At 35.3% G+C, this 26,008-nt stretch overlaps 1 protein-coding gene across 5 annotated transcripts in view; it reads right to left on the bottom strand.

Moving 5' to 3' along the window:
- Nucleotides 1-26,008, bottom strand: part of CNOT2 (CCR4-NOT transcription complex, subunit 2) — a 110,613-nt gene that overhangs the window by 65,388 nt on the left and 19,217 nt on the right. For all 5 annotated transcript variants that reach the window (XM_011929320.1, XM_011929317.1, XM_011929319.1 and 2 more), the window contains one exon: nucleotides 7,180-7,322. In XM_011929320.1, the coding sequence (XP_011784710.1) occupies nucleotides 7,180-7,227 (48 nt within the window). In that variant the 5' untranslated portion in view covers nucleotides 7,228-7,322. The remainder of the gene's footprint in view (nucleotides 1-7,179; nucleotides 7,323-26,008) is intronic.

Raw genomic sequence — 26,008 nt, 5'->3', positions numbered from 1 at the left:
CTAATCGTATTTACCAGTGAATACTTGTTGACTACTTTGGGTGCTTCCATTTTCAGGTCCATCAGACATCCCAATGTCTCTCTTTTTTATGCATAAAAACTGGTAACTGTAGGTCTTTTTCTTAGTTCTCACCTGCTTGTATTGGGGTTCATGGGGACACTTAGTCAACAAATTTTGCTATAAATGTTTTCATGAGTTTTAGTTTTGCTGTCTAGTTGGTTCTATTTTTATGTGGAAATTCAGAAAATAGATTAAAAAAAAACTAAACCTGCCACCACCAACACTATCATCCTAGACTCCACGCAAGACCTAAGAATTACGTCTTAAAAGATAACTTTGTTTGCTTCTGTATTTTCTCTGATTCACAGAAATATCTGCATTAATGTCTTAACTTTTGGTTTAATGAGTACACATTTCATAATTTCATATTCATGATTAAGGCAAACCACGTAAATGTATTTTTTTGAAAGAGAACACTTCATATTTCATATACAAAGTCTAGGGCATACATTGCCAAAAGGAACACCAGAGTGAACACACAGGGGTGCTACTAGATATTTTATATCTTCTTAGGAAATACAGCAGTATCTATCAGATAATCATGTGAATATAAGTTGGACCTAATTACTTACTTAGCAGAGTTTCTTTTGGCCCAAAGGCACTATGAAAAATTTGCCAATTCACTAAGAGTGCCATAAACCAGGTGTCTTGGTGAAACTTACATTTTGGAAAACAAATGTTACCTTATTTGATGATTTCAGATGATAATAAAAAAAGTATCAGAACGAATAATGCATTCAAAGAAGGGTTAACACTTAGCATCACACAGCAATGAGCCAACCACTGAGGAACTTGGGAATTCATTTAACTTGATTTGACATTACTGGTTGGCCTGAGAAAGAGGACAAAGAGAAGCCATGAACGCCAGAAAAAAAAAAGGTCAAATCAAAAAATTTAGATTAGGCCAGTACAGTGGCTCATGTCTATAATCCCAACACTTTGGGAAGGCCAAGACAGGCAGATCACCTGAGGTCAGGAGTTCGAGACTAGTGTCGGCAACATAGTGAAATCCTGTATCTACTGAAAATACAAAAATTAGTCGGAGGTGGTGGTACGTGTAGGTAGTTCTAACTACTTGGGAGGCTGAGGCATGAAAATTGCTTGAACTCAGGTGGCAGAGGCTGCAGTGAGTGGAGACAGTGCCACTGCACTCCAGCCTGGGTGACAGAGACCCTGTCTCCAAAAAACAAACAAAAAAAAATTGGGTGCAGTGGCTCACACCTGTAATCCCAGCAAATTGGGAGGCCGAGGCAGATGGATTGCCTGAGGTCAGGAATTCAAGACCAGCCTGACCAACATGGAGAAACCCTGTCTCTACTAAAAAAAAAATTAAAAAAAAAATGCAATATTAGCCAGGCGTGGTGGCACATGCCTGTAATCCCAGCTACTCAGGAGGCTGAGGCAGGAGAATCACTTGAACCCGGGAGGCGGAGGTTGCGGTGAGCACTCAAGTGATCATGCCATTGCACTCCAGCCTGAGCAACAAGAGAGAAACTCTTTCTCAAAAAAAAAAAATTTTGTACATCACAGAGTCAAAGTGACTTCTGTTGCTAATCATGTGATCATGACATGAACAGAGCTTTCACAATCAAAAATTTAATTATAAGAGCAACTTCATCTTAAGCAGCTGTACAAATGCAAGTAAAGGGCACATAAGAAGTCATCTATGTGAGTTTTTTCTACCCCTTTCTCTGGCTAGTGATAACATGTCACAGTCATCTGGTTGCAAGACTTTCAAAAGCAAAGAAAACAACCAATTCAGTGGATTCAGGCTTTTTTCCTTTTTTAAAAATCATTCTGTCATTAGGTTGCTCTTATTCATCTTCACCCAACACCAAGCCGCAGTAATAACTAAAAACTCAATTTTTCTTCTCTGGGCACCAGATCTGACAAATTTTCAATTAAGTATTAATTTAATAAAATTCTATCCATCTATCGATCCATCAATTGACTGATCGATTGACCAACTGACTGAGAGGGTCTTGCTCTGTCACACAGGCTGGAGTGCAGTGATGTGATGATAGCTCACTGTAGCCTCAAACTCTGGGGCTCAAGCTATTCTCCCACATCACCCTCTCCAGCAGCTAAGACTACAGGTGCACAGCACTACACTCAGCTATGATTTTATTTCATTAAGTGTTCTTTATATTCATTATATATCTCTAATATACTATATATCATAGATTCTAAGATGCTTTGGTGCTGGTACTGTTTGTCACAACTATGACTCGAAGTCACCATAAGCTGTAACATGCATCCTGAACTTCAGGGAGAAAAAAAATGTTCAATAATGTGCCACTTACAATAAAATAAAGGAAATACATTTAATTGTTTATTTACAATTACATTTTTATTGCAGTATAAAAGAAAAATTATGATCTGAATACAGCACATACTAAATGGAAATATACTTAGTGATTCATTTGTTTCTGTTTATATTAAATAGCTTGCATTTTAAATACTCTGTATTATGGAGAAATCCTTGGTGAATTGTCAAGTAGGTGTTGAGTACTTTAGCTATATCTAGGAAATTGTTTAGGGTCTTGAGTGGGCTGAAAATTCATTATGATTTTTTCTACTCAAAATAATAAAATACGGGGCACCACTTTCCAAAAAATTGCCACACGATACATTAAAAAGATGTACTTCAATATACTGAAACACATATATGTAATAAAGTTATAAAAATATAAAGATGGAAACACAAAATTAAAACTGCTGATTACTTCTGGGGAAGAGGGCAGAGGAAAGAATGGGAAATGGAAACAGCTCCATTAAGTACAATGCAGAAAAATACACATTTGTTAAAGACAAAGACGATGAATCACAGCTACACTATATAGTCACTAGTAAAGATCTGAAAAGGTACACAACAAACTCTTAAGAGTAAAGTTGTCAAGGCAAACTTTCTCATTGTTATTTTATATTCCGTATTTTTCTTCAATGTTTTGGTAATGGGCATCTGTTATTTTTAAAGTTAATAAAAAGGAAGTAAGGTATTTAATACTGGGGAAGAAAATGGCAATACAATCATTGTTACAGTTCTCTGACATACTATATTCCACAAAAATACAGTGCTTTAGGTTATGAATCATTCTTCAGAAACGTATGGACTAGGATGCATTAGACCCAGTTTGTAGATAATGCATTGAATGAGCTAGCATATGATGTGACCAATGACCTCATATTGAAAAGTTCCACTCAAAGTAACATCTAAATATCTTGAAAATACCTCTATTTTTCCATACCTCTTACACTGGTATGTTACCCAGTATACTTTCCATTTCTTCCTTTCCCTTCTGTCACTGTTTTGTTTAATTTTATTGGAACAACATGCACTGAACACCTATCTACATACCAGGCACCAAGCTAGGTATTGGCAGTACAAAAATATAGATACGGTCCCAGTTTTCAAGAAGCTTATTAGATACAGCAGTATTATCTAATTCGATTTTCTGCAATGATGGAAATGTTCTGTACCTGCACTGTTCAATACAGTAGCCATTAGCAGCATGTAGCCACTGAGCATTTGAAATGTGGTTAATGTGACCAATGAACTTTCAAGTTTATTTAATTTAAATGAGTTTAAATTTAAATAGCTACTTGTGACTAGTGCCTATGGCACTGGACTGCACAAGTCTACAGGAAGACAAGGACAAATAACCACAACTACAATGTATTATGGTAAACTCTAAACTAGAAGTGTGTTAAAGGCTATGAAAGAAAGGGAAAGGAACACTGAGTCTACCATAGGGTGACGTCTGGAAAAACTGACACTTAATTCTTGAATCATGTGAACAAAGGTGAGGCATTACATGAAAATAACCAATATAAGTAAACCCTTGTGGATTTAAAACTGCATGGCAGGGAGATTAAAAGCAGTGTTGTATTACTAAATGGGAAAATCTACTACAAAGAGTAACAAGACAGATACTGGAAAGGTAAACGTATGTTAAGAAGGCCAGAATGTGGGAAGTCTAAATGTAATGTTTAGAAGCTTGAATATGCTATATAACAAAGGGAAAGCAGGGTCGGGCACAGTGGCTCACATCTGTAATCCCAGCACTTTCAGAGGCCGAGGCGGACAGATTACGAGGTCAGGAGTTCGAGGCCAGCCTGACCAACATGGTGAAACTCCATCTCTACTAAAAATACAAAAATTAGCTGGGCATGGTGGCGCACACCTGTAATCCAGCTACTCAGGAGGCTGAGGCAGGAGAATCGCTTGAACCCAGGAGGTGGAGGTTGCAGTGAGTGCACCACTGCACTCCAGCCTGGACGACAGAGAGAGAGTCCATCTCAAAACAACAACAAACCCCACCCCCGCCCCCCCAGAAAAAACAAAAAAATGGAAAGCCACTGATTAGTCAAATTGGTAATTAAGATGGTTTATATTTGTGAATGCGCATGCTCATAGTTAGGGTAAGTTAGTCTAAATTAGAGGAGGTAAGAAAATGCTTACAAAAACTGAAGGTGTATTTCCTTGGAAAAACCTTGACAATCCAAAAATGAACCGTGAGCCATATAAATAAATAGTTTTATCTGAACTAATATGGCAAGTCTATCTCTGCAAATAAACTTCAACTACTGTATTCAAACTCCGAATACCTAACTGGGCTTAAATTTATAGTAAGAAAGGAAACACACAAAGTAGATACCACCATAAAAATCAATACTTCAAACCATGCCCATTTAAAAGTCACTATCTTTAGCACATAGCCGAGGGAATGCACTTTCCTACACTAAATTCCTAAGGCTTTAATCAGGTCTGTAAGGAAATGAGACCTGGAGAAATGTTACAAAATTTCTTGTTAAACTCTGGAGTATTAGCCTATTATCAGAATGTTCGAATAAATACAAAGTGTCTCTCAAAAGCAAAAGCCCTCAAAGATAAATGAAAATGGTTATAAACATAGACACAAAAAAATTCTACTTTATCCTTGAAAAATAAATAAATTTCCTCCAAAATAGAATTCTTAAAAATCCAAAATCATTTTCATCAATTCGCAAGATTTAAGTTCTCTCTTCTAGCTATTTTGAAATATACAATACCTTGTTAATTATAGTCACCCTACTCTGCTATGGAACATTAGAATTTATCCCTCTATGTCCCTTTTCTCTTTTGTTTTTACTTAGTGATGTTAAAATGCATATTGAAGTATCCTTGGAAACAGTTGTTTAAAGCTGGGTTGTAAAATTATTTTATTTTTGAACCCTACTCTGAAAAGCACATGTATAGAAACAGAATTTCCTGTTAGGTATTATGATGAATATATTAAGAATATAAAAATTCTTACACTACCAGTACAAATATAAATGTTACTTTAGTGATGAACATTCCTTTGAATTTCCCATACATTCTTATATACACATTCTAAACATGTGACAAAATACCACACGTACCTCATAAATATGTACAACTATGTATCAATAAATAAAGAGAGAAAAGGGACATTTTGAGGCAGCAAAACCACAACCAAAAATGTGTTTCCCAGGTATGCTCAAAAACCTGGATTATTTGTAAATAATGTGACTGGAACAATGAAGTATTTTTAGTGTAGAATGAGCAAGAATAAGCAGATGTCTTCATATATAAAACCTAATTCTGTTTTCTTTCTTAACTATAAATTTTGGAATTCTGTATTAATATGGTTCCATGAGACAAATTAACTACAGTGTGTAATTACATAAAAATTCTACATTTACACTTTACAAACTGGATTATGAGCACTGAAAAGCTACAAAATTCAGAATCACAAAATTCTTAAAATAATCTGGCAGAACCTACCAAAAGATGCAGAAGTCCAAGAAGTGTGACCAATTAAAATCTTATGAGTCAAGGTAATTGGAAGTGGTTGGGAAGCAGGAGCTACACCTGAGTACAAATAATTGGCAAAGGCTATGTTGGTCAAGTCTATGAAGACAACTCAGAAGAAAGCTTACAGAGAAAACTGATTCAGCATAGCCTCAGTTTTCTCTGGCTTATTAAAATCATAAAGATCTGGCAAGAAACTTTAGACACCAAGTTAGAAAAAATTCTAGAAAGGTTAAATATGACATTATTTTTAATTAGGAACAGGGCCTAGGCTCTTTGTTATACTACACACCAAAAAGACTAATTTACAATTTGCTCCACTGCTCACTTTTACAATTTGAGGGAAGAAGAGATTAGCTGGGCTAAAATAAATGGTTAGCAGATAAACGGTTAACCAAAGCTGCTGCTATCACACTAGTTGCCTTCACAACCTAGAGGGAATGAACTGATGAGTGAAAGGAAGTGTGGGAGATCGGGAGGTTTGACACATATCTGTGCAGGAAGCCTAAAAGTTTATTTGTACTCAAGCTTTAAAGTATTCTGTATTCCGGATAACTAACTAAATAAATGTGATAACAGATCACTATCAAATAAATAAAGGATATTTCCTTTAAAAAACTAAATTCAAATATGTTGGTTTTCTTTAAATCACTATTTAATAGCACAATCTTTAAAATTCACCTTCTTTTCAAAGTTCAGAAATAGCAACATTACATTTCCACTATTCTTTCAGCCTTCCTACACACTCAAGGAATGGATATGATTAACCACCTTATTAAATGAGAAAACAAGAATCTACATTTTAAGGACAGTAAACTAATAACAAATTCAATAGAATTTGGGTCTCTGAGCACCCTGGGTTTCTCATTTCTATTTCTTCTATACTCTACTCACTTCTGTCTACATTTCTGTGACATATACTTTGTTATCCAAAATATAGCACAAGACTTAGGGTTTAGTCTTCCAGGAATAATATACATAAAAGCAATCAACACTTTCATTTTTACTAGCTTTGAATCCAGTCATGAAGTCATAATGTGTATATCATATAATCTAAGTTTTGACAAACATCTCAGAAAACCTGATTTGACACTAAAAGAATATACATTATGAATATGTTTTATTTTGAAAAGTGTTCCCAACTGTTTCAACTATCTAATCCAGTACTTAATTTAAAATTATAAACCCAAATTTTCAAATTGAGGTGTATAGAATTTGCTGGTTCCAATTACATATAACACACTTAAACAGTTTCAATATAGCTATAAGACCAATAGAGAAAAAAGAAAAAAGACTGGTCTTACCTGGTAGTTTCTTTTCTCAGATAATGTATGTCCATCAGTCCTCACCATAGAGTCGTGTCCTTTCCTCACAGTACCGGAGGCAATCAAATAGAACTGTCACTCAAGGGTCGTGTCACAGGAAGGACCGCCCACCACTTCTCCCTCTAGAGTGGAATTATCCAAAAGCCGTCAAAATTACTAACACATAAATATATCAACAGTAGCAAAAATATTCAATATGATACACAGAAAACAAAAAAAAGTAATTGTTCTATACTCCAACCAGTCTTCCTCGTAATCATTTTCGTGGGCTAGACTAGCATACTTTATTTGCAACAGAAATTATTAAATATGAAATATTCTTCCTACCCACTTCTACTTTCTTCAATTAAGACTGTCTGCCAGACATCATACACAAGGGAGAAATTTACAGTGAATAAAAAATGAAACGGACAAAAAGTTTACCCCTCCCACAACTGATATTTTTTTCTTTTACATGTATCTTCTCCAGATATCTCAAAAACATACAATTCATATTCAATCATTTAACTACAAATCCTTCCCCTCCAAATGAATATATATATGGTGATAGATAGAATATATAAGTTACTCACACAGCTACTGATTCATTCTGTGTAGGTTTATTCCCATACAACAAAATGGGAATGCAACATATATTCTTAACATGATTAAGAGATACAAACCTAACTCAATATTCTATTAAGCTTTACTCCAAAAAGAAGAGCAAAAAATGTCAACTTCCATTGATGCTTTTGTCTTTCAGTCATCCAATTTCACGCACACTCCAATAGGGAATTCACTTTTTTTACACTGGGCAAAAAAATGATAGGGCTAGTTTCTTAAACTGCAGAGATATAAATAAGTTCAAAATGACTTGCACTCGAGGTACTACCTCCCACCAAAAAAAAAAAAAAAAATCACTGAAGCTGAGGTGACAGCCACAAGAAATGCTATCTTTAAAATGAATATTGAAAATGAGAGTTTAAATGTTCAAAGGTGGAAATACAAACAATTTGTAAATATGCATTTTCAAGACAGAAATCTCTTAGCTAAGTTTGGTTAAACATTCTCCCTAAGGAAGTAGTATGTATAGCTACTGAATTAATAATCTTGCTAGCCACTAAAGATTATATTCAAATTCAGAGCAATTATTTAATATCAACAAACATATTTTGTGAGGAGGTAACATCTAATCTATAATTTATAAGGAGAATGAATCAGTATTATTAAAACCAACAAACACGCATGTACATATACACATGGAGTACCTCTAAAAAGCAATCTATAGGGACAGAACATTTTTTTTAAAAAGTTTAAATTTAAAAAAAATGTTTTTTAAAAATCATAAAAAATGAATATTACTAAATTTAAGTTTTAAAAAGAACCCAGGTGACAAAAACCTATCTTCTGGCTCCTCGTTTATGTTTGATTACAAAAGTAGTGGGAGGTGTATTTTTACTTAAGTCTGACTATCTTACAGTGTACATTTAGCTGAAATACTTGAAGATGTCAGGCTGCATGACAAAATTGTAATTGCTGATTACCAAATTTATAAGTACCTTTGAAATTAAATATGTCTCTTTCAAAAACAACAAAGGAGTAAAGTTTTAAAAGCATATTTACTACTACAATGTAATCTTTATGATTTAGCAAGCAATGAAGTTTTCATAAGGAAAAGTTACCAAGTGAATTGGATATTCAGGAATTGTTAAATGACGCACATTTGGCACCAACTCAAATTTTCACGATTGTCACAAAAAGAGAGCAAGATTATTTTATTATGCATCCCCTAAATATTAACTGTTTTAATATTAGTGTTTTATAATATTAAATTGTAAAGTAGTACTTGCTTTACCATTAATACATACATGGTGACTCTGAATTCAGTGGATAATAACGCAAAATTTCCGTCAGTACTTACAGAATAAAATGTTTTCCTTCTTATATAATACTTAGGGTCTATGAATTACTTTCAATTATATTAATGTCAGCAAAAGAATGCTGGAAATCTATAATCAGGTAAGGTAATTTTCTTTTTTTTTTGAGACGGAGTCTCGTTCTGTTGCCCAGGCTGGAGTGCAGTGGCCGGATCTCAGCTCACTGCACGCTCCGCCTCCCGGGTTTACGCCATTCTCCTGCCTCAGCCTCCCGAGTAGCTGGGACTACAGGCGCCCGCCACCTCGTCCGGCTAGTTTTTTGTATTTTTTAGTAGAGACAGGGTTTCGCCGTATTAGCCAGGATGGTCTCGATCTCTTGACCTCGTGATCCGCCCGTCTTGGCCTCCCAAAGTGCTGGGATTATAGGCTTGAGCCACCGTGCCCAGCCAGGTAAGGTAATTTTCAATACACTAATGCTGTATACACCTTTAACATAACCTAATTATATACAAAAGGACTGAATTTTATATGCTAATACCATAACAATACATATTAATATTTAGTCTGTAAGAATTTATCAGATAAAAGTTCACTTTGAAGAATTATGGATTTTCGTATAAAGGGAAAATCTGTTTATTATTTGCTTTGTTTCCTCTTCTGGGGATAATTGGAAATATTTCATGGCCTGGAGTTTCAATCCATAGCCATCATACTCTAATCAATGTGGGAGCTAATATTCTATACTGAAATAAGAATCATTATCTCCTTTTAATAAAGAAAAAAATGACTGAAGACACTGTATTTTCTTCTAAATAAACATGAAAAGTTAACATATGTCACCACTATCTTCATTGTACTATATTAAATAAAAATATTCAGCAATAAATTATGTTGATAACCTTCATATTGGAAATGAAAGGATGTACAATAAGTCAAAGAGAAAAGGAACAAGCACGAGAGAGAGCAAGCACCCTAGGTGCCAAAATTTATTAAGGTTTATACACTGTTATCCCACTAAGTCCTATAAATATTCAAGAATTCAGAAAAGACAAATATTTGCAAAACTACAATGAAATTTTCTATAAGGCAAGGGTGTATTTCATGATGGAAAAAAGAGGCTATGTTTACCCTTCTACCTTAAATAAACAGAAAACTAGACAAAATATATGAAACAATGGTTTCCAGACATCACACAACAATCTTCTCAGGACAGAGATCATCAAGAAAAAGGAACAAATATATAGTGCACCCAGCTCACTGCCTGTAGAGTTTTGAGGCTGAAGCACAAGGAGGGGAAACTGGAACTAATTCTTTTTAATATATTTGATGAGCACTATAAACCCACAGATCCAAATTCACCACCTCTAAAGAGAATAACAACAACAAAACCACATGATCATAACACCTCAGAGTAAAACTGCTACAAAACAGCAATAAACAAGAATCTTAAAGCAGGGGAAAAAATACATAGAGTAACAAAGGTAGGAATGACATCAGACTTCTCATTAGAAACAATGCAAATCAGAGGACAGTGGTTCAATATATTTAAAGTACAGAAAAAAAGAAAACTATCAACAAAGAATTCTAAGCCCAGCTAAAATATCTTTCAAGAATGAAGGTAAGTACAGCCATGTTAGAAGGAGGTTAGGCAATTTCTTATAAAGGTAAACAAAATCTTACCATACAACTCAGCAACTATGCCCCTAAGTATTTACCAGTATAAACTGAAAACAGGTTCACACCAAAACCAGTACATGTATGAAGATGTACTTCATTCCAGTGAAGATGTGATGTCCTTTAATAGGTGAAAAGAGTATCTACACAACAGAATACTCTCAACAACAAAATGGAAGAAGCTGTTAATTCATGCAAGATGGATGAATCTTAAGTGCATTTTTGCTACAGGAAAGAAACCAGACCCCAAAGGCCACAAGTTGAACAATTCCATTAATATGACATTGTGGAAAAGGCAAAATTATAAATACAAAAAATAGACCAATTACTTCTCTCTGGCCTTAGTTTCCTAAGCTATAAAATAAAATGATTTAGATGAATCTTAACTTTTGCTTTCTTTAAACTTTTTAAAAAACTTTTCCCATGTTCCCCTCAACCCACTTCATTACTCAATAGTATTTAAACAATGGCCAAATATTTTAAAGGCTGAAAATAGTATCTAAAATATCTGTAATTTGGTAGTCATTATCACACTCAAAGTTAAAATATGAATTTCATCAGGTTAAGACAGCTGAACCAGCTGAACAGGTTTTCTTTTTAAGAGAAGACATTACATTCTAGGGTGGCTATTAATTAGGACAAACTACAAGATGTGACCAATTTCACTGGAGCTCAATAAAACATGCAGTAAATGCACTTAGCCATTATCTTTAAAATAAGGGTTCCTCAAATTCTAGAACTATGTATGTCAAGCAACGTTTTCTTAATAGGTCGACTGCAGTCACACAAATATTTCCTTGCCCTTATGAACTAATTTTTTGCTTGATCAAATGGATAAATGTTTTTAAAATTCTAAGTTGATGGGCAGATGAAATAAACATAAATAAAATTCAAGAATTTCAGTAAAATAAAAATAAATAAAACTCAAGAATACCATACCTGGTCTAGGAAAACTGTCATATTAACTAAGAACAGTTTCTCTATTTTAGTAATATAGGTTTCATAGACCTATAATTAGCATGTAAAATGAAAAGTTGCCTATATCTACAAAGAAAAACAAATACAACTTAACAATATTCTACTGAAATGAATTTGCTCTCTGGTTGTCATAATACTGTATAACAATGTTGTATGTGTCTTCCATTTTCTATAGTGGTACTACTTTTAACACAACTGTATAGTTCTCTTATCCATACTCCAAGGAGGATTCTACACATCCGATACAAAGAATTTACTCTAAGTAGAGAGTCAGGTCTATCTAAAAGGCCCACCATCTTGAGACATAGAAATTTTCTTAAAAGTTTCAAATGAAGCGAATACTATAAAGGGAATCCTACTGATCTTAAACGACAAAAGTTCAATAATTTCTGAACCACAGGCTTGAAAATTAAAAGCTCTTCATTTGATTTGGGTTTAAATAAAACTGGGGTCTGAAATTCAGACAATAGGGGTTGTTTCTAGTCTTCCTGCTGCCCGAAATGTACATATGTTTACACAAGTTGCTTAGCTTCTGTCTGATTTAACTTCCTCCTATTATAAATGAAAATAATATGGTCTAGTTCATGGTTTAGAGAAGGAGCAGCTGGCGAGGGAGATGAAAACCAAAGAGAGTATGGTAGATATCTTGAAAGTTAACTGGAATAAGTGGTTCAAGGAAGAATGTAATCAACTGTTTCAAAATGCTGTTGATTAAAAAAAAAAAAAAAGATGAGAATTATTCTTTGGATTTAGCAGCATGGAGATCACCGACTTGGTAAACTTCACACGATAGCTTTGGTGAAATAAATGTACTAACTAGACTGGATTCACAAGAGAACAGGAAGAGAGAAACTAGAGACAAAGTGTAGACATCATTTTCAAGAAGTTTTGCCATAAAAGTGAAAAATGGTAATAGCTGAAAAAATATAGTGTTGACAGAAGGTTTTTTTTAAAGACAGGAAAAATTATGGCACAGAGGAAAATGCAGATGATACAAGATGGAGAGAGAGAAATTACTGGAGTGATGACTTTGAGCAGATGTGGATGGCATTAATAAGAGAGAGTGGCCTTAGATAGGCACAAAGATGTATCATCAATAGAAACAGAAAAAAAGATAGTAAATAGGAATAGATTCAGGTAGACCATAGTAATAAAAGCTATGGAAGTTCTCATGCAGCTGTTTCTGTTTTCTTCATAAAATAAGAAATCAAGTTATTGGGTGAGCCTAAGAATATGGGAGGAAGTGTTACAGGTCTGAGGAGAGAGGAAAAGGTCTTTTAAGAAAGGGAGAGTGAAGGGATTAGAGGAATGACAGTAGGTAGAATTGCCAAGTATCACTAAGGACCCATGGGAAGTTGGTGTTCTCCAGCCACACACAACTGCAGGCATGCAAGAACAGTATAGGTAGCAGACTTAACCAAAAGTATTGAGTATTAAGAAGCATGAGAAAAGCAATAGAATTAAGGGTATAAGCAATATAGTGATTACTAATGATGGGTAAGAAAACAAAGAGTAAGAAAAGAAGTGAGAATATCTCAGTAAGTACTAGCCATACTGCCTTTCTTCGTGTTTCTCAAACACATCCAGTCAGTTCTCAATTTAGGGTCTTTACATTTGCTGCTCCTTTTCAATGATCTTACCCCAAATCTCCAAATGCCAAGAGTGTTCTGCTTGACTATCTCTTTTCAGAAAGGCTTTCACTGAACAACCAACAGTCTGAATTTTGTTCTCATTTGTTTTCTGTTTGTATCCCTTATGTTCCTTAAGCAGAAGAACCTTGTCTGTTAAGCTTATCACTGTTATCACAAGTACCTACAATAAGTGACACATAACAGATACATTTTACTGAATAAATGAAACACAAGAAAATACATTTTACTGAATAAATGAAACACAAGAAATACACTAAATCCTTTACTAACTTTAATTTTATGGAAACATCATTTTCCTTACAAGGACTGCAGCAGAAGCATCTTGTCTAGTAAGAAAAAGACCAGCAACCAGAAGGTTAATTTTAAAAGTTAGTTCCTACCAAATCAAATACTTTTAAAATATAAATGTACATTTATTCCCCCCTGAGAGTCTGATGTACGACAAGCTTTTCTTTGAGTGTAGGATTAGTAATTAACTTTTCACACGATGTTTTGTATAATGCACTTCTATAATGCATCTTTTAAGATGTCCAGTTTCAATTTTGTTTAAAGTTGAACAAGACCTTAAAGACAACTAAATAGCAGAATCTTTCTGAAATTTTACAAACACTTTCTAGTTTTTTAATAGCTGTCTCAGCATAGCAAACACTCATGGTTGATATTCTAAAAGCCCTTTTATCTGTGACCACCATAGTTGTCCAAATATTCAAACTTTCCCACACGGTTCAAGAGTAAATGCTGGTTGAGCGCAGTGGCTCATGCCTGTAATCCCAGCACTTTGGGAGGCCAAGGTAGGCAGATCACCTAAGGTCAGGAGTTCAAGACCAGCCTGGCCAACATGGCAAAACCCCATCTCTACTGAAAATACAAAAATTAGCCAGGCTTGGTGGTAGGTGCCTGCAATCCCAGCTGCTCAGGAGGCGGAAGCAGTAGAATCGCTTGAACCCGGGAGATGGAGGTTGCAGTGAGCTGAGATTGTGCCACTGCACTCCAGCCTAGGCAAGAGACCCTGTCTCAAACAAAAAAAAAGCGTAAATGCGATCAGTCTAAGTCAATATGGTAATCCTATCCCCCTTGTCAGTAAATGATTTATGAAAGGACATTTGAACCAATCCTGGCTGGTGAGACATAAGGGAAAAACTGATGGTAGGATTTTAGGAAAGGAAGAAAAACAGTCTGTCTTTCCCAATAGCTGTTATATCAGAACAGCACAACTAGAGCTACTATATCCATCTTGTAACCATAAAGAGAGAGCGCCTGTGGACAAGCTGACACTCTGACAATGGCAGAACAAACAAAAAGAATCTAACCTTGAAATTAATTATTAAACAACCACACAAAACCTTCCATTCCACCAGATATATGAGAAAATAGTTTTCCATACTGTTTAGTCAGTTGAACCAAAAGCTTCCTAAACCTCTGGGCTTATCCACACCTAATCTTTTAGCAATTTGTAAAGAACTTTAAATAAAGTCCTTCCAAATCATTCACCGTGCTTTTCATTAAAACAACAGCTCTATTTTTCTACACTCATATTTTATTCACTTAGATCATATTTAAAGTAAAAGTTACATTAACACTCGCATAAAAACGGATCCTCGTTAAGCATATAACTAACCTGGTGGAGAAAAGGGTAGAAGGGTAAACTAGAGCGTAGTTTACTAGCTATAAATGTTCAGAATACTCAGACTAAGAATCTAAAATAATGGTTTGTTTAAAAGAGGTCAGTTAAGTGCAGGTTTAAGAATACTGGTTACAAACATATTTCTGTATATATTAATATCTTTATTTAACAAATGGATATTTTCCTATGAGGAGGAAGAAGGCAGCTAAAAAGCCCTATAAAAACTTAGAACTTACATTTCCAGGAGAAACATTAAAATTAGAGTTAACCTAGAATCAAAGAAGTAGGGGTATGAGTCTACTCTAAGAACAGTGGAAGTATACCATTAATGTAAAGAACTTTTACCTCAATATGTGTTGTTTCACTGCTACTGAATTGAGAATATTTGAAAAATTGTGCAATTCAAAATTTTCAGGCAGTGCAGACAAAGGTATTGTTTGCTTTACTAAGAACTAAGTTCCAGTTTATCATATGTTATACTAAGGATAACTATAGCAGCTTGCCATTTATAGGGGATACCAGTATTCCCTGTTAAGAAATACTAGAGTAACTAAACAAAGTGTTTCACACAGAAATTTACCAGAGATTTTGAAACAAGTATTTAATAATAAAATGGTCAAAAATCATTGATACTAATAATCAGAGACTCTTCTAACTTCCTTCCAAAAATACTGAGCCCTACTATATGCCAGGTAGTAAATAAAACTCTGTGTTTGCCAATTTTCTCTATGGATTTATAAAGCACTAATTATAATGAACACAAGGTCACAAATGGCAATAATATTCAAACTTTTATTAGCAATACTTTTTCACTAAGGAATGTATTTCCTATGTATTACACAAAACTTATGTTCACCTAATATATAGTAGGCACTAAGCTAAATGTCTCGTGGGCTGGAAAAGACAGAATTCTTAACCAGGTTCTATAAATCTTCAGTCTTTTGACTGAATGCAGAGGGTACATAAACTTGGCTGGGGTAAAAAAGTTAGACCCTTAATTTTACAAACCTCTAACTGAAATTTAGTATTTCCTTAATTTAAAACGTAGGTAACAAGCCACAGTGGTGCTAGAGGCACCTGTGATGATTTTTGTTACCACTAGAAACCATAGATATTTTCATATCACTTTAGTTGCTTCAAATCTCAAATTATCATTTATATTCATCGCAAGTCTAAAAGTTATTAATACCATATACCAGTAGACTTCCTGTTGATATGCGTGATACTGAGTTTGTTTAGTCAATATTTTAAGAAGTGCACTTCAATATAACTGGTGCCCTCATAAGCATATGTATTTAATTTTGTACATGTAAAATATTATTGAGAAGGGGTCTACATTCTTCATCAGAAAGCCAAAAAGGTTCATGGAACAAAAAAATATTAATAACCTCTGGATGAGAATATCACAGCATGAACAAGGTTGTTGGCAGAGTAACTTAGAACAGTAAACAGCTTAAAAAAAAAAAAAGGGCCTCAGAGCAAAATTGAGTTGAAACACCTTGTTTCAGAGATACACTGTAGTCTGGTAGGCCTAACCTTGTTTAAGGTCTCATACACACACCTAATTAGTGGCAGAGTGAGAGAAAACGGAATGGCAGAGTGAGAGAAAACGGAATCCAGAATTTCTGATTCACAACCCAGAGCTAAGTCAACTTTGATGGGACTTGGTTTTAAGAAAGCAAGACAGGGCAAAGACACTGAAAATACATGACAAAAAGTTATTAGGGAAAGACATAAATTATACAGGAAAAAGAGCTAGTTTGAAAAAGAAAATGATGGGTGAGATGTTAAAGCATTTTGAAAATGCATGCTGCAGCACAAGATGCCAACTCAAATGTTTAAAAAGACTAGTCTGAAAACAGGTATGATCCTTTTTGCATACCGGACATGTATAAACATTCCAAATGCCATTAAAAATTATTATTTCTCCCACATTTCTTGAAACATAGACTTATTATTTTGTTTTCCCACTACATAGAAACACAAGTACAGTAAAAAGTTTACTTCTGGCTGGGTGTGGTGACTCACACCTATAATCCCAGCACTTTGGGAAGGCAAGGTAGGAAAAATCGCTTGAGCCCAGAGTTCGAGGCCAGACCAGGCAACATAGTGAGACCCCATCACTACAAAAAAAATTTTTTTTTTTTTAATTAGCTGAGCGTGGTGGCACATGTACCCTGTAGTCCCACCTACTTGGGAGGATCACTTGAGCCCAGAAGTCCAAGGCTGCAGTGAGCCCTGACTGCACCACTGCACTGCAGCCTGGGAAAAAGAACAAGACCCTGTCTCAGAAAATAGCAAATAAATTTTACTTTCTTCTGATCCTTTGATAAGAAAAACCACCACATAGGCACAATAGTAAATAACAAATGGCAGTACCCACTGACATTGTCTCAATGTCAAAGAGACAAGAGAAAGTAGCAAAAACTATGGCAAACCAGAAAGTCCACAGACCACCTAAAGAAGGTAGTTGCTGCTACTCTACTGTAGTTAATTGCTACCGAGAGAACTGTCCACCCAGAATTCTATATGGATCAAAAGCATCCTTCAAAAATGAAGGTGAAATAAAGATGCTTTCAGATAAAAGAAACTAAGAGAATTCATTGCTAGCAGACCTGCTATAAAGAAAGGAAGATTCTTTGGACAAAATGAAATAATACCAGTAGAAAACTTAAGAGTTTTATTAATGAAAGGGAAAAAATGGAAAATATGCGTGTATACATGTTAGACCAGGAGTTGGCAAACTTTTTTGTAAAGGGTCAGATAGTAAATACTATGTAAAGGGTCAGATAAAATATATTTCAACTTTCACAAGCCTAACAGTCTCCAGTGTAACTAATTAATTCTGCACTGCAGTGCAAAAGCAGCCAGGGACAATATATCAACTAACAAATGTGGCTGTATTCCAATAAAACTTTATTTACAAAAAGCAGATGTCAGGCTAGACTTGGCCTGCAGTCATAGTTTGCAATCCCTGTGATAAACTATTCTTTTCCTCTTAAATCCTTTAAAACATGCATGATAGTTTTAAAGCAAGTGACCTCACTGTGTGAAGAGTATCTGAAGTATACAAATGTAATACATATGAAATTACAACATAAAAGGGGATGAGTAAAAGGAACTACATGCTGACAAGGTTTCCACATTCCACTTGAAGTGATGTAAGTGCAGTGGAGTGAGCTGTGTACTCAAAAAAGATGTGTTCAAGACTTAACCCCCAGGACGTCTGAATTTCACCTTATTTGGCAACAGAGTCATTGCAAATCTCACCAAATTAACAGGAAGTCATACTGGATTTACGAAGGCCCAAATCCAATGACTTGTGTCTTCAGAAAAGAAAGGAGCGATTTAAGTACAGAAACACAGTGGGAAGAGAAAGAAAACCATGTGAAAACAGGCATAGACTGGAGTGATGCAGGGATAAGCCAAGGAACATGAAAGATTGCTGGCAATCACCAAAACTAGAAGGAAAGATTCTTCCCTATATCCTTCAAAGGATTCACAGCCTTGATGACACCTTGAGATTTGGGGCTTCCAACCTCCAGAACCATGAGAGAATAAATTTCTGGTATTTTAAGCTACACAGCTTGTGGCAATTTATTATAGGAGCCCTAGGAAACTAACATAACAAGTAAATTCTGAAAAGTTAAGAATGTGCATTGTAATCCCTAAAGTAATCTCTAAAAAAACTACACAAAGAATATACTAAAAAACTCAGTAAGTAAAATGCAATATTACAAGTGGTCAATAATCCAAAAGATGGCAGGAAAGAAGCATCAATTACATGAGTGAAAAAGCAAATGGAGCAAACAGAAAATTTAAAACTGCAAATGGTTTATCTAAATCCACATAGATCAATAATTGTATTACACACAGATAGTCCCAAAGAGTGAGACTGTCAAAATGGTTAAAAAAAAAAAAAAAAAAAAAAAAAAAAAAGATGCTGGTGAGGTTGTGGAGAAAAAGGAACACTTATATAGAATAAGAGGTAAGTAAACAGGTGAAAAAAGATATACCATGCAAAAAGTAAACAAAAATAAGCTGGAGTGGCTACCTTAACATCGGAATAAGTACATTTCAGAGCAATAAAAAATATTACCAGGGCTAAGAAATATATGTTAAATAATGATAAAAAGGCCAACTCACCAGGAAGACATAATACCCCTTAAATGTGTATGCACTTAAAACAGAGCTTCAAGTTAAAAATAGCAAAAGCTGATAAGACTGAAAGAAATTAACCATTCCAGCATTACATTTGGAAATTTCAATACTCCTCTAAGTAATTATAAAGCAAGTAAACAAAAGTCAGCAAAGATACAGAAAAACAAAACACCATCATTAACCAACTAGATCTAATTGACATTTATAGAATACAATTTCAACGGCTGGGCGCTGTGGCTCACACCTGTAATCCCAGCACATTGGGAGTCCAAGGCGGGCAGATCACCTGAGGTCAGGAGTTTGAGGCAAGCCTGACCAACATGGAGAAACCCTGTGTCTACTAAAAATACAAAATTAGCCGGGCGTGGTGGCGCATGCCTATAATTCTAGCTACTGGGGATGTTGAGGCAGGAGAACCGCTTGAACTCGGGAGGTGGAGGTTGAGGTGAGCCAAGATGGTGCCACAGCACTCCGGCCTGGGCAACAAGAGAGAAACTCTGGTTCAAAAAAAAAAAAAGAATACATCATCAATAACAGATTACAAATTCCTAAAAGGTGAAAATGAAACATTCATCAAATTAATTGCATCTTAGACCATTAAAAAAAAAAAAAAAGTTAAAAGAACTGAATTTATACAAATGATATTCTCTGACTATAAGAGAATTATACTAGAAAATGACATGAGAAACTGGAAAGTATCTCCAAATACATAAAAATTGAACTGTGCATATCTAAGTAATCCATGGTCATAGAGGTATTATAAAGGGAAATTTAGAAATATTTTGAACTGATTGGAAATAAAACGTATAATTTGTAGGATGTAACCAAATTAGTACTCAAGGGGAAATTTAGAATTTCATGTGCTTATCTTTGAAAAGATCTCAAGTCAATCACCTAAGCTTACATCTCAAAAACCTTGAAAAAGGGCACAAAATAAGCCAAAAGTAAACAAAAATAATAATGGAGAGGAAAAAACACAGAAATTGAAAAAAAGAACTAAAGAAAACAGAAAATCTAATTCTTTAAAAGGAAAATCACCAAAACTGATGCATCTCTTAAGGCAGACTGACAAAGAAAAAAGTCAGAAACTACCAGTATCAGGATTAATACAGAAAATATATAACCCACAGGCATTAAAAGGATAATAATACCAGAACAACTCTATAAAAATAAATTCAGCAACTTAGATGAAATGCACCTATTCCTCAAAAACTTCAAACTACTAAAACTCACTCAGAAAAAAACCCAAAAAACCTGAAAAGTCTCATACCTACAGAAAAAAATGAACTCACAATTCAAAGAAAGAAACGGAAAGGAAAGGAAAGGTAAAGGAAAGGAAAAGAAAAGAAAGGCAGACAGAAAGACAGACAAACCCTCCAGGTTTGGTAGTTTTACTAGTCAACTCTACCAAAACATTTAAAGAAGAAATAATACCAACTTGACATAATGTTTTCCAGAAAATGGGACACAAAACACTTAAGTCATTTTTGAGGCATTACTGATACCAAAACTAAAAACAAGAAAACAGTAACAAACAAAAAAAAAATTAAAGACCAATATTCCTCATATATATAAAGGCAAAAATTCTCAACAAAATATTAGCAAATCAAATTCAATAAAATGCCCAAAGATCTATGAACAAGTAAGGTTTATCCAGAGAAAATAAGACTGACTTAATTGTCAAAATTCAATCAATGAAAAAAACATAATTGGAGAAAACTACTTGAAAACAAAAACTCGGTGCTCTGGGGAGTGTTCTAAGGGTATACAGCAAACGAAAAACTATTTTATTTTAAATAATCTACTAAATCTCAATAGAAATAGCAAGAATCTATAGTATCTGAGCCACACTGCCCCTTTCTTCCCTCTGCCAGCTCAGCATAATGAAATTTCTACTCCTGGCAGATGGAGTCAGGACAGGGCTCTCTCCCTGCTGAGTTTCCAGTCAAGGGTTAGAGTATCTTTCCAGGACACATAAGCCAACAGAATTTCTTATACTCAACTCCCTCACTTTCACCACCAGCCTCAAAACACAGGCAGAGGCTCTAACGTAAACATGACAGGCCTACAACACAGGGGCCCCATTTGCCTTCAACCCATCTCATTCGTAAGACAGTGGTTACACACAGGGATAGGCAAGCCAAAAAGACTAGAGGTTACCACCCTGTCCAGTGGTAGTGGCTAAGAGATTCTGCTGCAGAGGAGTAGACCTAAGAGCAGAGAACTCTAAAAGCCTCCCCAAAAGAAAAGACTTTATTTGGAACAGAGTGTAGAGAAGTTCAAGCCCAAGGGTACCCTCAAAAATATGGAGATTTGGGCAGTAAGCAACTAAAAGGAAGCTGGTAGCTCTAAGGCATGAGAACAAGTTAAACCACAGGTCAGCTAATGTACCAAAGAGAACTGGGAAGAGAGACAGCTAGGAAGAGACCTCCTCGGTTCATAACACTGAAGACTAGCCTCAAAAAATGCCCCTACAAAGGGGCCAAAATTTAATTTGATCTGACTGTGGAGAAATTTATGATCCGGAGAACTATTAATAACAAAAGAGTAGTCACCAGCAGTTAGTAAAGGCTATCACATCTGGGTGTGACAGCAACAGAAGCAGAGGTTTTAACAGATACATATAAGTGAAAGAGACAATCGTAAACAGTCCTACTAAAATCACTGTCATCCCAATATAACTGCCCATGTCCAAGGCTGTACCCTCTAATGGGTGACAACAGGCACTTCACACTGCAAGAAATATAAAACTTCATTGAAACAGCCCAGCCAAGCCATTAAACAAGCAAACAACAAGCACAAAGGATAGGAAGAATCACTGTCCAGAGATGCTGCAAAGTTTATGTAAAATGTCCAGCCTCTCGCCCACAAATTATGACATACAAATAAATAGAATTCATACACAGGGTACAAAAAGCAGTCAACAGAAACTGCCTGTTTAAAAGCCACGATGTCAGACTTAATAAGACTTCAAAGCATTCATTAAAAATACATTCAATAATTTCAGGAAATCACGATTAAAGAAGTAAAGGAAGGTATGATGACAATGTCTTATCTTTAAGAAAGAGATAAGAAAAAAAGAGATATTATGTAGTTAACCAGTAAAATGACTGAACTGAAAAATTCAGAGGCTCAAAAATAAGAGGGGCTCAACAGTATATCTGAACCAGGAGAACAAGGAGAATGCAAATTTGACGACAGACTGATAGGGTTGTGCAATTCAGAGAAAAATTAATAAAGAAATGTGAACAAAGCCTCAGGGGAAAAAAAAGCGTAGCACACTATTAAGTGAATCAACATATGTGTAATGGGAGCATGAAGAAAGGAAAGACAGAAAACAACAGAAAAATAGTTCAGGAAATAATGGCTGAAAACCTCAGAAATTGAAGAAAAACACTCATCTACACATCCAAGAAGCTCAATTAACTCCAACTAGGATAAACAAAACAATTCATGCCCAGAAACATCATAGCACAAAATGCTGGAAGCCAATGACAAAGAGAGACTGTTGAAATCAGCAAGAGAAAAGTGATTTGTCACAACTAACTCTCATCAGAAATAATGGTGGCCAGAATGATGTAGGATGACATACTCAAAATGATGAAAGAAAAAACTGTCAATAAAGAATTTTATATCCAGCAAAACTATCCTTCAAAAAAGGCAAAATAGGCTGGGTGCGGTGGCTCATGCCTGTAATCCAGCACTTTGGGAGGCCGAGATAGACAGATTACCCGAGGTTAGGAATTCAAGACCAGCCTAGCCAACATGGCAAAACCCCATCTCTACTAAAAATACATAAAATTAGCCAAGCATGGTGGCAGGCACCTGTAATCCCAGGACTCTGTACTCTGGAGGCTGAGGCAGGGGAACTGCTTGAACCCAGGCGGCAGAGGTTGCAGTAAGCTGATATCACACCACTGCACTCCAGCCTGGGTGACAGAGAAAGACTCCATCTCAAAAAACACAAATAACAAAAAACAAAAACAAAAAGGCAAAATAAACATGGAAATTAAGATGTATTGGTAGAATTCACTGCTAGCAAACCTGACTGATAAAAATAATTATGTAATTATAAAAGACAGTATAAATACAAACTTTCTCTCCTTTTACATGATAAAAAGAAATTACACAAGCAATATGTATATAAGTGTATTGTTGGGTCTATAACAAATAGAAATGTACTATATTTGACTATAATAGCACAAAGAAGGTTGTTGAAAGGTAAGCTATTTTGGAGTAAGGGAAAGTAACAAGATGGTAACCCAAGTCCATAGGAAAATTGGAGAGAACCAGAAATGTCAAATAAGAAAGTTAATGTAAGAAATTCTATAAAATTATACTTGGTCTCCTTCTTTCTCTCAGATCCATTAACCCTTTTCTCCTTTGCCCCAAGAATACTCACTGGCAGCACTTGTGGCTGCAGCATTTACCCCAAGATAACTTTGCCATGAAATACTTCGCTTTTATTATTATTTTTGTATCGCTCTAGCATATCAACTTTGTAAACAAAATACCTCATTGTATTTATAGCAATCTGTTTTTAGTGGTGGTATTTCCATTTACAAACTACAGTAATTCTTGATTGCTGAAAATGTCAAATCCTCAAAAATGTGGCATTCCTACATGTGATGTTAACATCATTCTCAAACAGTTGTTGGCCAAAGATTCATTTGATGAATCCAATTTTTCTGAAATAATTATAATGATTCAGATGATTCTGATGTTAGTTTTGTTTAGAAATAACTCCAAGAGCCAGGTGTGGTGGCTCACGCCTGTAATCCCAGCACTTTGGGAGGCTGAGGTGGGCAGATCATGAGGTCAGGAGTTCGAGACCATCCTGGCCAACATGGTGAAACCCTGTCTCTATTAAAAATACAAAAATTAGCTGGGCGTGGTGGCGGGTGCCTGTAATCCCAGCTACTTGTGAGGCTGAGGCAGGAGAATCCTTTGAACCCAGGAGGCAGAGGTTGCAGTGAGCCAAGATTGCTCCACTGCACTCCAGCCTGGGCAACAGAGCGAGACTCTGTCTCAAAAAAAAAAAAAAAAAAAACAGAACTCCAAGAACAGTTTTTTAATATTTTATTTTCACATTGAGTATATGTCACATTTGCTTCGGCCTCAAAAAGTATATTTATGTAAAATTAAATGAGCACTGGCAGCAAGCTACACTTTTTTTTTTTTCCTAAATGGGAAAAGGGTTAAATGACACAAAATTATGTAAAGTAGTAACAATAACAATACATTGTTGGGTTTGTAAACTATAGTAACTGCAATATGTATAACAATAGCACAAAAAGAAAGAAAAAGGAACAGACCTATATATGAATGAGATTTCTGTATCTAGCTAGAATTAAGTTAGTACAAGTCCAAATAGCTTTTGATAAGGTAAGATGTGTATAGTAAGCAACAGTAAGCACTAACAAGAAAAAAAAGAAATAATATTGTGAAAATATCATTAAAGGAACTAAATTAAAATGTTACACTACAAGAAAGTCAACTAATACAAAAGACAGCAGCAAAGAAAGACCAGAAGAACAAAAAAGACATGAAACATACAGAAAATGAAACAAAATGGCAGACATATATTCAACTATATAATTAACAACGTTAAATATAAATGATTAAATAATCGAATTGAAAGGCAGAGACTGACAAACTACAAAAAAATCCAACAATCTACCATAGGAGACACACTTTAAAAATGCAAATATAACATCAGACAAAATAAACTTTAAAATAATTATTAAAGATACAGAGAAAAAAACTTACTATGATAAATTGGCCAGTCATCAGAGAAATACAGCAACTATAAACACATGAACCTAACGAGAGCCCCAAAATAAATGAAGCAAAACCTGACAGAACTGAAGAGAGAAATAGCCAATTCAACAACAGTAGTTGGGAGACTTTAATACCCCATTTCAATAATGGATGCAACAACCAGATACAAGGTAAGTCAACAGACTTGAAAATATAAAACAACTACACCTGACAGACAAATATTCTCTAAGATGACCATATGCTAGGTCATAATCAAGCATTAATTTAAAAGGACTGAAAAAATACAAAGTATGTTCTGTAGACACAATGGAATGAAATTAGATAATGACAAAATAAAATCTGTGAAGTTCACAAGTACACAGAAATTAACACTTCTAAATAAGAAATGGGTAAAAGAAAAAAATCACAAAGGAAACTAGAAAATACTTTGGGAGGAATAAATTCAAAAATACAAGATACCAAAACTTATGTGACACAGTGAAAACAGTGCCGGGGGCAAATTTATAGCTGTAAATGCCTACACTTTTAAAAAGATCTCAAATCAATAACCTAATCTTCCACCTTAAAAAAAAAACTAGAAAAAGCGCCAGATGTGGTGGCTCATACCTATAATCCAAGCACTCTGGGAGGCCAAGGAGGGTGGATCACCTGAGGTCAGGAGTTCGAGACGAGGCTATCCAAGGTGGAAACTCTATCTCTACTAAAACTTCAAAAATCAGCTGGATGTGGTGGCACACACCTGTGGTCCCAGCTACCCGGGAGGCTGAGGCAGGAGAACTGCTCCAACTCGGGAGGCGGAGGTTGCAGTGAGCCGAGATTGTGGCACTGCACTCCAGCCTGGGCAACACAGTGAGACTCCATGATTTAAAAAAAAAAAAAAGGCCAGGCACGGTGGCTCATGCCTGTAATCCCAGCACTTTGGGAGGCTGAGGCAGGCGGATCACGAGGTCAGGAGATCCAGACCATCCTGGCTAACACGGTGAAACCCAATCTTGACTAAAAAATACAAAAAAATTAGCCGGGCGTGGTGGCATGCGCCTGTAGTCCCAGCTACTCGGGAGGCTGAGGCAGGAGAATGGCGT

Source organism: Colobus angolensis, unplaced genomic scaffold (assembly GCF_000951035.1).
Source record: "Colobus angolensis palliatus isolate OR3802 unplaced genomic scaffold, Cang.pa_1.0 Scaffold80, whole genome shotgun sequence".
Classification (NCBI taxonomy): Eukaryota; Metazoa; Chordata; class Mammalia; order Primates; family Cercopithecidae; genus Colobus; species Colobus angolensis.
Note: the sequence above shows the minus strand (reverse complement) of the source record. Positions and strands in the feature narration are given on the sequence as shown.